The sequence below is a fragment of the Phaseolus vulgaris genome, chromosome 9 (assembly GCF_051622355.1).
Source record: "Phaseolus vulgaris cultivar YP4 chromosome 9, ASM5162235v1, whole genome shotgun sequence".
NCBI classification, from domain to species: Eukaryota; Viridiplantae; Streptophyta; class Magnoliopsida; order Fabales; family Fabaceae; genus Phaseolus; species Phaseolus vulgaris.
Genome location: NC_143506.1, coordinates 35440130 through 35457060, shown reverse-complemented (window position 1 = coordinate 35457060; position 16931 = coordinate 35440130). Strand labels below are relative to the sequence as shown.

General features: G+C 27.4%; 2 protein-coding genes across 2 annotated transcripts; both read right to left on the bottom strand.

The window, feature by feature from the left end:
- Window positions 1-3231: 3231 nt before the first annotated feature.
- Window positions 3232-3882, bottom strand: LOC150025294 (uncharacterized). Its single transcript, XM_090295751.1, has one exon. It carries the CDS (start codon window positions 3815-3817, stop codon window positions 3560-3562), a length of 258 nt encoding a protein of 85 aa, XP_090151877.1. The 5' UTR covers window positions 3818-3882; the 3' UTR covers window positions 3232-3559.
- Window positions 3883-12946: 9064 nt separating this feature from the next.
- Window positions 12947-13661, bottom strand: LOC150025293 (uncharacterized). The gene has a single exon (XM_090295501.1). The coding sequence runs from the start codon at window positions 13445-13447 to the stop codon at window positions 13211-13213; it is 237 nt and encodes a 78-aa protein (XP_090151627.1). The 5' UTR covers window positions 13448-13661; the 3' UTR covers window positions 12947-13210.
- Between the last annotated feature and the right edge of the window lie 3270 nt (window positions 13662-16931).

Here is a 16931-nt window from a genome sequence, read left to right as displayed (position 1 = left end):
CTCTTCTGTTGGTATAACAATGGACCATATAGAAAGAAAAAACCACCTTCTTTTTCAACAATTGCTTCCATTATCTTGTCATAAGCAAATTACTAATTATTTATCATGAAAAATATTGATTTAACAATTGTGATAAACAAGTGTGAACAAAATTCAAGTCTTCTGTAGTGAAAATAAGATCCAAAAAAGTTAATCCAAAATAGTGAAAAATTAGAATAAGATCCAAAAAAGTTAATCCATAATAGTGAAAATAATTCATATCACTTCTCTCTCATGCATCATTGTTTGTTGGATCCAACAGGAACCAAGTTCTTGTGGCCTTAAACCTAATAACTAAGTTGTGGCTGGTTGATGTTCCAAAGCATTATTAACTCCCGAACCTCTTATTAGAAGATACACGTTTCCCTATTAAAGAAAATTATGTTTTTCTTTCTATGGATCAAACCCTAACCAGTCAAATAAAGAACATGTCTGCTCTCTTTCCATGAAAATTTCAAACTACAACTTTCTCTCAAACAATATGAACCAGTTGATCTTGATAATTGAATTTTTAGTTTTTGCATAAATTTATAAATTAGAATATTCTCTTCTGGTTTTGATGGAAAAGGGCCAAACCTGATATAAGTAAAGAAAACAGAATTCACGTCAAAAGGATAGAAAGAAAGAGATCGCATGCAATGTACTCTACTCTCAAATGCCCTCCTTCACATCAAACTATGTCCCTTCAACGTGATTTTGTCGGATTCATATTCATTATTTTTTTTTTAACAAATATTGTAAAAAGTGGACATTATATTGGTTCCAATAACGACCTATGTAAAAAAGTGAGATATTATATCGCTTCTAAGAACCATGTAATAAAAGTTTTTTTTTAACTCTTTAAATACACTTTTATATGGTTATTATTTAAAAAATTTATATTGGTTACTATATAGAATGAATATAATATTTGTATATTTTATATAGATTATTGAATTAATAAATATGTTTCACTTTCTACGATAATGATATTTACATTTTGTTGGGAAAATCATAACTATTTCTCTCTCTTTGGTGTAGATACAAAATGGACATTTGTAGAAGCAATAAGCAAGCAAGTGAGAAGAACAACATAGAGAGTAAATGTGAGAGTTGATATCCATCATAGTGTGAAATTAGAAAATGTGATAAGCATTAATATTTCTCGACAATGGTATCATTCACTAGTTCTGATACAAGATGGAATGAGTCATCACTCTTGAGAACTAGTCGGACATGTTGACCTAGACGATTTCAATTAAAAAGATACTAGACCGTTATAGGGAGTTTAATTATTTATACCACTCAATTAAGTTGGGAAGAGGGAGATTTGTTGGTAATCCCTCCTTAATTAATGAGAGATCATGACCAATAAATCTTGGTTATTGATCCATTGAGTATATTCACTGATGAACATTCCAAAGTCTTGGAATTATATCTCTCTTGTAGACTATAAAATTTAACCTAGAAAGTTATAGGTAATATTTTCAAGGTATCTTGAGAATGTGACAAACATTAATTATCCATTATCTCTTTATGAAGAAACATTCCTCTCAACTTGTGAAGAAGAGAAAGACAAGAAAGTGAGAAAAACAACATAAAGAGTAAACGAGAGAGACCATAATGTGAGATTAGAAATCCTAGTGAGAGGCTAGAGAGATATTGTATTCCATTCTTGTTGGGTGATATTAAGTGTTACCCTTAGAGTGAGAGAAACAAATATTGTAATCCTACTTTCACAGTGAAGACATTTTCTGGACTAGGTCATGTGGGTTTTGAATACGAAGTACTATCACTCAATGATTAAATGGAAATATTACACAATGGTCTAAACAGTCTTAAGATAAATGGTCAGTGGTGTGAGGACCCCCTAATAGTAAAAGAGAGGGTGAAAGAGTTTCTCAGGAAAAGGTTTAGAAATTAACAGTAGGTTCAACTCAGGTTGGATAATGTGTCCTTTAATAAAATATCATATGAGGATAATGCTATGTTGGTTGGTAGTATTTATGAGGAAGAGATGAAAGAGGCAGTTTGGAACTGTGATAGTAATAAGAGTCTTGGTCGGATGGTTTTAACTTTGACTTTATTAAATTTTGTTGGGAGGACATTAAGAGTGATGTTGTGAGTGAAGTTAAAAATTTTGAGGAAGGAGGGAGATGGATGAAAGGGAGATTGTGAAGAAGTCGTGTCATGTAGGTACCATGTCAAAGTAAACTCGTGTTAATGTGACACAATTTTAATTGGCGATTTTTTTTTTTAAAAGTAAAGACGTGTCTAAGTAGCAGAACCTCAGATCAAAGTAGGTTATACTGAAATCATGCAAGGGTGACACGACTCCAACTTAACAAGTGTGTTTTTTAAAAAATTGGAATAATTAATTTAACAAATTTTATAAAATTAAGAAAGAAAGATTTAGTAATTTTTAATTGAAAAATGAACTAAAAATGGTGTTATAAACGTAATTAGAAGTCTAAAATTTACAAAAAGGCCTAAAAATACTTTTTTTTTTAAAAAAACTATTAGTAAATGGTTGATTTTTTAAAAATTTGGTATCCCCAATCCCCTTCGAGTATTGACCATCGCATTCCTAACCTCATTTTAAACAACTTCTATTTTTAACGTGTTTCAATTCGAGTTATTTATAAAATTTATAAAAAAATGTATAGGCTGATTTTTTTTATAAAATTTGTCAAATTAATAATTCAATTAATTATTTTCATTTTTTAAAAGAATAAAAATAAAAACATTTTTTTTAAAAAAAATCAATAAAGCTGAAGTCATGCCACGATGTAACTTTAAGAAAAAAATCGTTAATCAAAATCCTGCAAAATCCTGCTAGGTTGGCATGCATTACTAAATTTTAAATAAAAAAGTAATTAGTTATTATCTTGACTAAATTAGATACTATTTTATAGATTAAAAAATTATTGGTATCGAAAGTATTCGGATCAAGTTGTGTCACTTTAACACAACTCTAACACGACTTCCATAATGAAATCGTGTCATGTTGCATGACTTTTCTTAATTTGTATTTTTTTAAAAACCAGTCTCATATAGATAATAATTATATATATATATTATAAATATTTATACACACTTACTACCTCTATGCATAAATAATTACTATTGGAAAATTCATCAATACTTATCAATGTAAAAATATCATGGATAATTACTAATGGATGTGGTACACACTAATATTACTAACTCATTTGTAGCAATATTTCATAATCAGCTGGTAAATTGTGATTACTGAAAGATTTTCACATTTTCTGACAGATTATAGTCGTTGGTAGCTCCATTGCTTCTTGTAGTACGAATGAAGAGTAAGTACAAGTGATGGAACTAACAATTACAAGTGATGTGAGTAAAAGAAATAAACCAAAATGATTCATGGAGACCACAGATCTATTTGAGATCTACAAAGATAAAAGGAAATAGTATGTGTTAACCTAACCAGGTTGATAGACTGAGAAGGGTTCACACAAATGTAATTATTTTGAATTATGGGTAAGTGCATGAATGGGAAGAAAGGGAATTTTCAAGATGCAAATTTGCTGTGAGAGTCAGTGAGTCTGGTGGCATAGTAGTTAGCAATGAAATCAGAGGCTTTTCTGTCAATGCCAGGCTCTGCAACCCAATGTGGTCTGTCTTCATCACTTGCAAATACTCTTTTCCAATTCCCATTGCCACTGTCTTCATCATACCTATTCTCACCTGAGAAACATGCCTTCCATATGTTGTAAAATGAGTATGCAGATGACCTCTTCCCTCCCACTCTCTTTTCCCTTCTCATCATCACTCTCAACACTTACAACTCAACTCCTTCCAATCTTTTCAGCCACAACTCACCTCTAACTGCTATCTTAGCTTTCACTGATATGCTTATACAAGCAGCTGCTTGTATTTATAGAGTGGCAAAGCAAGTCACATGCCCTATTGTTTAACTTATTCTGTGATGAAAAAGGAGGATAAGGATTCCCTTAAATCACTGATAACCGATAAGGATGGTTATATTTTGTGATTGATCCACACAGAAGAGGCAAAGTGTCCTCCTTCTCTCCTTTTCAATTGTTAGTTACCATTACTATTCTTTTCCCTCCATGCCCTTTTCTGATTATGTAAATAATGGTCATAGAACTAGAAGAGTGCAAAGTAAACCAGTAATTTTGTTGAAACACCGATGAATGTTTGTTGTGAAGCTTACAAATCTTACAAGAGTTACAGCACAATAGTTTGGTAGAGCATGTCAGGTTCATATGCATGAGCAACGAATTGTAGGGGTAGCTACCTAAACTAGGCCTTCTTCATTTACACCACGAATCAATTCCTCACACTCTGCACAGGTTCCAGTTAGATTAATTCGCGCATACATTCCCAAATCACATTCAAAATATCAACAACATTTCTATCAAATTAATTTTACATTACTTTATAAGAAACGGACAAATATAAATAAAAGTTCTGCAATTTATTAAAAGGTTTCTGAGCACTCTATAGATAGCATCAGAAAGTAAGTTACCAAAGCAACCTTACACATTAAAAAAATAATTAATATTAATTAAAAAACAAAATAATTAATTATTATTATATTGATTAAGTTGCATGCTATTTTATAAATTAAAAAATTGTTAATATCTAAAGTAATTTTTATTATTAATAAAAATGTATAGTTTTTAAACTGATATTTAACATTAATTACCAAGATTTTAGTTACTAATTGAACATTTTCACTACAAGAAAAATTGGTTTTAGGGGAAGTTTATTTTCACTACAAGAAAATCATCAAATAGAAACTCATTTTTAGATACCAAAACAATTAGTTGCAATAATAACTAAATTATAAATCATTTTAGAAACTAAACAAAAATTTGATTTCTAAATTAGTTTATATTATTGTTAAATAGTTTCTAAATTGGTACTTAATTAGCTACCAATGTTTTAACTAGCAATTATTTAGTGTAAGGAGAAGAAACACTAAATAAGACACTATATTCTTCTTACTCCAATATTGCTTCTTCCATCACCTTACTTCCCTAACATGAGTAACAAGTCATTGTTACCTAGTTCGACAACAATAGGAGTTTATCACTACTTTATATATCCCAAATAATTTCATTATCTATGGGCTTCAAAGCCATATGTCTTTTTGACTAAAGATTGCAAGGAGAAAGTAAGTTTATTACTTCCCACTTTCACAGGAAATTAATTATTATATGCATTTTAAAATAAAGGCCTTAATTTAAAATATTTCAAAATTATGGGAATTGAATATTAATAATTATAATTAAAACTAAAATTGCACATAAATTATATGTGCATAAAAAACTTACACTTTCAAAATAAATTTTTGAAACTTTAGAAAAATTATTTGTAATGTAAAGTTACACTTTCAAAATTTTAGAGAATTTAGTTATTAAATATATAAAATATATTAAAACTATGTAGTTTTTAATTATTTATTTATAAATAGATTGAATTATATTTATTTATTAAAGTTTGAGAAATCAGGAATGTTTTATTAAGGTTGTACAATAAATCTTTGAAATTTAACGAGTTAAAAAAATCTACGTTATTTTGTGGAGGTTTTTAGAATAAATCTTTAGAATTTAACGAAGGTTAAAAAAACCTCTATTATTTTGCCAAGGTTTTAAAATAAATCTTTAAAATTTAATGAAGGTTAAAAAAAACCTTTGTTATTTTGTTGAGGTTTTAAAATAAACCTTTGGAATTTAACGAAGATTGAAAAAACCTTCATTATTTTGCTAAGGTTTTAAAATAAACCTTTGAAATTGAATGAAAGTTAAAAAAACCTCTATTATTTTTTCGAGGTTTTAAAATAAACCTTTGAAATTTAACAAAAGTTAAAAAAACATCCGTTATTTTACTGAGGTTTTAGAATAATCTTTGAAACATAACGAATGTTAAAATTACCTCCGTTAATTAAATCAATTCATAGGATTATATTAACCTCGACTAAATAACCTCCATTAAAATCTTTTTTTCTTGTACAGTTCATAGCTATTCAACATCTCACAAATTTACCAAATGTTCCTAATTAGACCTTAGATGACTCTAGTATCGTTAATCAGAAAGTTATTAGAAATTTCATTTAAACTTCTCATATTCTCTCTCAGAGTAGGAATGTTTGATTTGGGAGAATTTCATTCCTCTTGTCAAGACTCTTATTCTTTAGAAACTTTTACATAGTAAAATTTCTTTCTAAAAGGAGATTCAACTATGTGTTCTCCGTAGAGGATAGCACTTTACATCTCTATTTTGGGTGTTATATTACTCTTAAAATTTAATCTTGGCTTCAACAAGTTTTTCTAGGTTTGATTTTTCTCTCTCTTAATGATATTTTGCAGTTTCTCAAAGTTGTAGGTAGTCCTCTTGTAAAAGGATTCGTGTAGAAGTTGTTACTTATGTTCTTTGGATGGTGTAGAGGATGTGAAATCATGCTAGGTTTCAACAAATTTAAATTTAATTTTTTTTCATATACATAAATTTAATGGCACATCAAGATGTTAGGTAATTGTTTTAAACATTTAAATAATGATATTATTGACTTTTGCATTATGAATTTCTTTGGTATCCAAACAATCCCATAAAAAAAAATTGGACCTTAGGTCATTACCCCAAAACTAATTTTTTTTTAGTAATTATATGATAACTTCATGGCATATCATTAGCCGCAATCCTGGTGACATTACTGACAATTGAAACACCAATCTTTTTTCTTTGATCCACAAAAAATAAATTAAATAAAAATAACAAATTAAATAAAAATAACAACTCATATAGTGTATTGAAAGCTTTTACCTATGAATTTGAAATTAAATAAAAATGACACCTCATATTGTATATTAAAAGGTGTAGGTGAATTGTGGAAACAAAGAAATAAGAAAGTTTTTATGAATAGACACGTAGTCTACACTGAAATCTTTATTGTAGGTTTGGTCATGGATTACCTCTAAGGTAAACTTAACATGTTTCTCTTACTCTAATTAGTATCTGGAACCTTTAGTGTACATAGAAACGGTAAAAAAATGTTAGAAGAACTAGGCTGGGGTGAACAAGTTTTTTTAATGTTAGAGGTGATGTTTTTTTTATTTTTGGGTATGGGGGTAGATGTGGTAGCTTTTGTGCTTCCCAGTTTTTAACAAGAAGTAGAAGCAATTTTTAACAAGAAGTAGAAGCAAGTTTTAAGTTGGAGGAATTTGTTTTTATATAAAGATTGAAGTTTCTCTCTATTATTTATTTATTTTTTATTGGTAAAAAAAATATCATATTTATGGGATAATTACAAAAGATAGCTGCAATTATCTTTTTCCGGACAGGTATACATAGTTCAATACTAAAAAAATAATCATAAATTGATAAATCCATTTATTCATACAACCACATATTATTATTTTTATTCTCATGCTTCTCAAAGTTTATTTTCCATACTCAACCGCAGTGACCACTATTTAGAATCATGCAAGCATTAAGAACCACAACTAGACTACATTCACTATAACTACATCAGTACGTTGCATGTAAACATATAGATTTTAATAAAAGAAACATTATAATTGCTATTATTTTCAGAGAGATAGATGCAAAATAGAAATATGTTAATATAACTTTTTATACCAATACTATCGTATTTGAATAGAGATTTTTTTTATGAGTTGAAGTAATTCCAGTACTCTTATTTATATTATCTTTTATTGTTGATTTAAAAACCTATGAGAAAAATCTAAAATGCTCTCTTCCTTAATTGCTTGCTTGAGTGCAAAATAAAATAAACAATATATAACGCTTGTATTATCCACGTATAACTCTTCTCTATCCGTATAGAACAGATAACTCCAAATCAGATTCTACGGATTTATAGAAGAACACTTTTTTTTCCTAACCAATTAAACAGGCTAAGTTGGAATGCGATGAAGTGCTGCATAAAGGAGCCATATAATCCTATAGTATCCAACAAGATTCTCAAATGACATGTTGTATAGGGTAAAAGTGAAACATGCGTGCATTGAGTTAACACTATGTCTGCTCTATCTTACAAGGAATATAGTATATATTTTGGACTGAAAATTGTAGAAAATAGAAACTAAGTGTTCTGATGGAACAGTGTTATCAGCACTGAAGTTAGTGCTATATACAAAAGAGCCAGAAGTGGGAACCTTATGATTCCAAGGATAGACGACATTGACTGATGAGCAACATGTTATCACGTGATGTATATCTGTAGTCATTGTGATGTTCACTTTTTTGCTGATAGTGATTCCATGCAAGCTTTGCCACTGCTTCTCCCCTAAAACTCAGAAGAGGACAAACTTCCTTTCTAAACCACACTTCCTTTGTCCGATTATACCACACTAATGTAACAGATCTCATCAAAACTCTGTGTTTTAACGAGAGTAGTAATAGGATGGATAAGCTCTTGAACGATCTTCGTGTTACACCTACATTTTACCAACATTGCATGTTCATTAAGGAAGGTGCCCTACAAGGAGAGGGTGAGATAAGAGAATATAAAAAATGATAGAGTCGAAGTTTCATAAAGTGGTTCATGAACTGAGTGAGTATAGGACAGGACTTGCCGAAGACAAGAAAGCACTTCTGTCTTTCAGACTTAACAATAGAGGCTTGTGAACCATTCAAATGAGATCACTTCAAAACCAGTGACCCTGAGATCATTTGGCCAAATCAAATCTCAATATTTATAAGTTGAAACTATTTTGAATATTTTCTATTTTGTATATAAGAAATGTGAAAGTTTCTTTTCACTTTTCAGAGTTTTTAGGCCTGAATAGTTACAATTACAATGGCAAATAATAAGGTTTTAGGACCTCCAACAAGTTGCAGTGGTATATATCAATCACATCATTAGTTATTTTCATATCTTAATGAAACTACAACCGTGACTGTGATTGGTAAATTAAAATCTTTACAGAGCATATTTCACGAGAACAAGCCTACAAGTCACAATTTATATATGTTTGTGATGGAATCAAGAGGTTTATTATTGTTTGAAGTAGTTTAGAATTGTTTGAGTAACATTGGGTAATACTTATTTTTAATGCATTAGTTATTATTAATGATATTCAAATTTTGATAAATATATATATATATATATATATTATTTCATATTATTATAAAAAAATTATTAAATAAAAATTATTTATTTATTATATTAACTAAATTAGATATTATTTTTAATTATTGATATCTAAAGTAGTTTTTGTTATTAATAAAATTTATAAATTATTTTTTAAATTAATATCTCTAATTAGTTATTAGTATATATTTTTTTAAACAAATAAAATATTTTGAAAAAAACATGTTAATTTTAAAATAATAGACTTTAAAATATTTTTTAAAGTTTTTCAAAAGACATTATTTTAATATTAATTGTAATAATGTTAAAAAAATGTTAATAATAATAAATAATTTAACCACCTTTAGAAGCAAACGGAAAGTTCACTATAACAACTTACCCTCACCATGCCAATTTTGTTCAACAAAATGCAATATGCCCAAGAAAGAAAAAGAAATGATAATAAAGAAATTAACAAAGTGGTGCATTATGCAAATGACAAATTAGAATTAAAGTCTCATGATTGAAATAAATGAGCGATGTCACATTTATTTATTTTACAGATAACGTTGAGTTATATTCGTTCAAAATGATTCGGTTACACCTCACGTATTTCTTTTCAAACAATTTAGCATTATCCATTTATTTTGTTCGTGAAGAAGTTGTAATATTCTTGTGTTGTCTTAAAGAAAAGGGCTAAGGAATATTGTGTGAAAAGGCAAACCAAGTGACGAGACACGACACATGAATAACTTAGAGAAGATGTGCAAAAGACACAAAAAGTTTGAAACAATGAACTCGCTCATGTATATTGAGTTCAGATTCCTTCGATAACAAACCCTGTCCCTTCAACATCATTCTGCCAGATTGATGCTTTTATAAACATTATATATATATACTAGAGTTTGATCATAGGTTGTGGTCAATTTCAGACTATAGAAAGATCCAAACTGAAAATTAATATGTTTAACACATTCAATTAAATAATGGTTAAGTATATTTTTCCAGAAATTAATCTAAATTTTAAATTTATTTATAGTATGAAAATAATTTATTTCGTATACAAAATTGATTCGATCTAAGATTCTACTTCATCAAAGTGATTATAGTATACATCAATTTAAAATAAAATAAAAAATCTAAAAAAATATTAATAATTTTTAAGAAAAAATTAACAATTATTTCACATACAGAATAACTTATTCCAATCAATTCCATAATACAAATATATAGATGCTTTAAAGCTTACATCAAGGAAACACAAATTGTGCTATAATACTAAAACCAAAAACATATTTAACCCATTAAATAAATAAGATAACTGTTTAAGGTTTCAAAAGTTTATAAGGTTGATTTTCTTAAAAATTTAATTGATATAAACTATTAAAATATGGATATTTTTTTATATCTGGTTCAATATTTTATACGGCTAATATATTTTATTTTTTTATATTTTTCTTATAAATTTCAATTATTTTTTTTAAAGAATCACTTAACGGTTATCAAATTATTTTTTCTTTACTTATTTATTCAATTATCTTTTAATTTTAAATAAAGTTTTATTAATTCATATTTTATCTCTTCATTTCCCTTTACTTTACATCCAAGTGGCAAAAATCACTACAAGAAAATCATGAAATAGAAACCAATTTTTAGAGACCAAAATAATTAGTTGCAATAGTAACTAAATTAGAGACCATTTTAGAAACTAAAAAAATTCTAAATTAGTTTTTATTATTGATAAATAGTTTCTAAATTGGTATCTAATTAGCAATTAAGGTTTTTTTGCTACCAATTAAGAATATTAATAATATGAATATAATATTAATAATATAAATATAATTTATATTATTATTATTAATATAATAATAATAATAATTATTATTATTATTAATATAATAATAATAATTATTATTATTATTATTATTATTTATATTATTATTATTATTTATATTATTATTATTAATAATAATAAGTATAAATTATATTAATAATAATAAGTATAATAAAAATCGTAATATGACCAAAAAAAACTTGTGTAGTGATTAATGATTCTTTGGTCACTCAACATGCAAATAGATGGTGGAAGAGGCTAAAATTAAAAATAAAACATGTGTAATAGTCAAGGTGAATTTTGGAAAGGTTTATGACTTGGTTAGGTGGGATTATCTTAATTACATGATGGAGCGATTAAATTTTTGCAATAAGTGGATTATGTGGATGAAGGAATGTTTGGAATCATCTACAAATTCAGTACTAGTGAATGAAAGTCCTACTAAAAAATTCATACCTACAAAAAGACTAAAACAGGGAACCATTAGCTCCATTTATGTTTTTAATAGCACTAAAAGGCTTATTGGGAATTGTAAGACAAGAAAGCCAAAAATATATGATAAAAAGTAAGAAAGTAGGTGAAAATGAAGTTGAGATTAATATATTAAAATTGGTTGATAACACATTATTCATATGTATTTTCAGAATATAGTGGTTATAAAAAGTATCATTAGGTGCTTCAGAATTGTGTGTAGGCTTAAATTAAACTTCTACATAACCATTATTCTTCACTAGAAGAAAAATTCAATTTATCTAAACTGCTGAGATTCCAAGGCAAGTCCCTTAAAGAATGTCCATAGAAACTTTAACCATTACACCAGTCAAATTTTGTTGTTATGTTATGATTATTATTATACTTATGAGTATAATTATCAATATTAATATAATTAATAAAATAAAAATTAGTAACATTATTCATATATTTAATATCATTAAATATTTTTAATATGACGATAAAAACATTAATTTTTACGAAAATAACTGTCGCATTATACAACTATTAAGGGAGTGTGGAAGTGCATATTAGAATCCAAGTATGTGACATGGAGAAATTTGTGGGCAACATTACATACGGATTTTTTTGCAATAATAATATTATGTAAACAGGTATTTGCAATGAATGGGATCCGAAGCAAGGTTCCTTCAGATAACTCAAAGAAAATTTAACCACTACACCAAGCAAATGCTTTAATATGATTATGATTTTTATTATACTTATTATTATTAACAATATTAATATTAATAATATGAATATTAATACTAATAATATTAGTAATATTAATAATATTCATAATAATATTAATAATATTTATACATTTTCTTTTGTTCAACTTAAAATATTTATTAAATCAACTTAAAATATCTTCTTTTGTTCATCAAGTCAGTCAATTTATACATTTTCTTCGCCATCTAAAATCGACAGGGGTTTGTCGTGTAATTGCCTATATGAAAGGAACATATCAATGAAGTTTATTATTTCTCATGGTGACAACTCTTAAATTGATAGCTTATGATAATGTTGATTGGGTTGGGTTTATTGATACTCAATGATTTGTTGTTTGGTTGGTGGTAATTTCTTAACTACTCATTGATCGAAAATTAAGAAACAAGCACAAATTTCGAAGTCATTTAATAAATTAAGGCATCATTCCATGTGTATTGCTTGTTCTAAAATAATTTGGTTTCATGATATTTTAGTTGAACTTGGGTTTCCTCAAGTAAATTCAATCCCTCTTTATGCTAACAATACAAAATTGATTCAGATTGTTGCAATCTAGTATTCCATGAGTAAATCACGCACATTGAAATAGATTGTGACTCTATTTGTGAGACTTATGATGAACATGTATCAATCCTTCACATCAATATCAATATTTTTTATTTTAAAATTTATTTACTTTAGTCACAGCTATTATATGTCTCTATACCAGATTTATTTTCTCATTTAAATTGAATTGAGCCAGTTTAAGATATTAAAAGTGCCAAAAAATGAAACAATGATGAGCTAAAGCAACAGATTTTCTCAGCTAGTATCAAATACAGTGGTGAAGATGAATATCACAACTTACACTAAGATATGGAAAGTCATAAGAAACTTTAGGGAAACAAAGTGAAATGTCAAAATTCTAATGACAATGAATGAGTTCTTATACTGTTAATCTGAGGTGATTAACAGGTACATGGTTCCAACCCCAAACACATGAGAAGTAGGAGATGAGTGAAACATGTGCAGAAAGCAAGGATGTTGGAAGAGTGGGAAGCAATTCAAGATGCAAACTGGCGTTGAGAGTCAGTGACTCTGGTGGCATAGTATCGAGCAATGAAATCAGAAGCTTTTCTGTCAATGCCAGGCTCAGCGACCCAACGTCCTCTGTCTTCATCACTTGCAAACATCCTTCTCCCACTTCCTCCTTCTCTGTACTCTTCATAACTATTTCCACTTGAGAAACATGCCTTCAACATACTCCCTAAGGAGCAACTGCATGACCTCTTCTCTCCCATTCTCTCTTCTCTTCTTTTCTCTTCTCTTCTCTTCTCTTTTCAATGCCATTGAAGCAAGTGTTACCATTTATAGACCCACAACTCACACTCTCTTCCCTTACCACATTATCTATTGTTTTATGAAAAAGAGTATAAGAAAAAAAGGTACAGATTCCCTTAAATCACTCATGAACATATGAAAAAGAAGCATAAGCGTTGTCCTCCTCTACTTTTCATTTCTCACGCAATACTTCTCCCCTACCTCTTCCTCCATCATACACCACCCAACTTTGCTTTCTTACTATATATTCTTATCACTTTTGTTATGAGATGTAAACAATGACTTTATATAAAAATATGAAAACAGACCCTCTACTTTTATTCTTTTGTTTCATTCAATTAGAGTATGCAGATTTTACCTGTGTAATGCTTAAGCTATTTAAGAACTAGAAAATAAACTAATGTGTCTAGCAATAATTATATTTTATTCAATAAATGATCAATTTTAATCCGTCAAGTGATATATTGTTGCTATATTAATTTCTAATACGAAAAGTATGAAATAAGTCTTTTAAATATATTTTAAATTTTCATTTAAACTTTTAAATTTAAACACTTTTTTTTTCATTATTTCTTAAGCATATACTTTGTTTTTGTTAACTCTCCAAAGTAGAGATAAAAGAAACAATTGTTGATTTGAAAATCCTAATGAATTTCTAGAACTTATGAATTAATTGTTCTAAAAAGATAAAATAAAACAGAGTTACTTTATTAATAAGTGAATTTTAAACCTAACTCAAGTTTATCAAATTGAATTATAAGATTATGGTTGCATCCATTTATATATTAAATGTTCTTATCTTAATCTTTAATCAATGTGAGATTTGCATCACACCTCTCACGTTGAGACCTATCAACTCGTGCATAAGACTATATATTATGGTTGGTCCGATAGCGGATGATCTGATAAGTCCAACAAACTCTCACTAAGGTATATTATAAAGGACTCTGATATCATATTAAAAAGTGAACTTTAAGTTTAACTCAACCTTATAAAACCAGCTTATAAGGTGAGGTTTGCACTTACTATATACTAAAAATGTTCTTATTTCTAATCAATGTGTGATCTCCAATAGTCACAATAATATTTTATTTTGAAATCGTTCAAATATGATCTAAACTCCATTGGAACGAGTCACATAATGAAGGATAGAGTATAGTTTACCTAAAATAAATTTTTTTATCAGCAAAAGATAAATAAATTAAAATAGACATTTTAGAAGCGTCTCAACCCTTATACAAAAAAATCAAGAAGAGTTCATCTCCTTATTTCAGCAACAAGCAAAAAATAATACAAAAAAAAATAATAAATTCATAGTAAAATTAAGGCTTATACATTGTAGTGACTCTGAATGCAACGTAAGTTATTAGAAAGCTCAATGAGAAAGAAAATAAAACAATTTCTCACACAATTCTCACCAAGCACAGTCCATTGAGAAATTCAACCAAAGTTTGATGGAGAAGAACCTTTAAGTCATGCTGAACTTGAAATTCTTTATGATAAGTTTCTGTATAAGTGTTTTTTAACAGATGAACTAATTTTAGTCTAGGTTTAATCAAATAAGTTAATGAAGCCCAAACATTGAATGAATTTATTCAATTTCCCATATACTTGCCCCTGAATTTTCTCAGCCAGTATTAATATATGAGCTACACATCAACTATGTTTTTATCTTGTATAATACAGCCCATATATAAGGTTAAGGGTGCTGATATATTCAGACCCTCAATTCACATTTTTATAAATTAATATTTTATTTATTCTTATTTTATTTTTTAATTTATAATTATTATTATATTATTATAAACAGTATTAAATGTATGTTATTCATTTTGTTGACAATGTTAACAAAACTTTTCTCTAAGGCTAAATGGACGAGAATGAGTTTGTAGATTGTAATCTTTTATTCCTCAATGAACTATAACTTTATATTCATGAGTTACGAAAATTTTAATGTTATTTGATTGTTGTGTTAATGATGCATTAATCGTAGAGATATGTAAGTTACAAAAGTTTTAATGTAAATGAGTGATTGAGAGGGTGCAGCAAAATAGTGATATTGACATTCAAGTGTATTATAATATCTAAGTTCAGAATTTATTTATTATAAATACATTATTTTGAGATATATTATAAAAGATTACTAAAAAAGTATATATTAAAATAGCTTTCAAACGATTAAATTACGACATTATTAACTTAGATTAAGTTGACTATAATGCAACGCAAAAAAAAAAAAATTGTAAAATTGTTTTTATTTTTTAATTAAGTAATTATGTATGTTAGTGTAGAATTAGTCTTAGCTTAATCGATACTAATAGAGTTAACTTAATGTTCGACGTTATTAGAGTCGTCTTAATCAACTCTCGGATGACATTGAATATTTTTAATTCTTTTAATAAGTAAAATAATTTATGTAAGTGTTGGACTAGTGTTGACTAAGTGAGCTAGCTAAAATAAATATTAAAAGTAAATAAGGTTAGTGTTCGTCTAAGGGACGCTAATTTTATTTATTTTTAATATTTATATTAATTTAAATCAACATTGGCTAAGTGTACCCTCGTGATAATAAACCGGAACTGTAAATTCTTTTTAATCTAAAGACTCATTTAAATTTGATAAATCTTCTCATCTACAATTTTCCTCTCTCACTTTCCATAAATCTCCTTACACTCATTTCCTTCATTCATACTCAAATCTCCTCATACTCATTTCCTTTATTATCATTCATCTCCTTCATCCACATATTTCTCTCCACACTCATGTACTTCATTCACAATCATCTTCTTCAACCATACTATTCTTCTAATTCTTTCATTCACACTCATCTACTTCATCCATATTCATCTCCTTCACACTACTAGAAAATCATTAAATAGAAACTAATTTTAGAGAAAAAATAATTAGTTGCAATATTGACTAAATTAGATACTATTTTAGAGACTAAAAAAATTATTGGTATCTAAAATTAGTTTCTATTATTGATAAATTGGTATTTAATTCGTTATCAAAGTTTTAGCTAATAATTACTTAGATTCTAAAGTTGGTAGTTAAAACCTTTGTACCTAATTAGATATCAATTTAGAAACTATTTATCAATAATAGAAATTACTTTAGATACTAATAATTTTGTTAGTTTCTAAAATAATATATAATTTAGTCAATATAATAACTAATTATTTTTATTAGTAAAATTAGTTTCCATTTAATGATTTTCTTGTAGTGTCATCAACACTCATCTACTACCAATTTTTTTTCTTTTTATATTTTATTTGTTTTTTTTATAAAAGTTCTTATGTTAAGCATCACTAAGATTTTTTATGATAATATTTTAAAATTTTTCTTATTAGTGTCAACCAAATCAACTTAATTTAAATTAATATTAAAATATTTTTTATTTAGCATCGATCAAGTTGACGCTAAATGAAATAAATTTTAAAATAA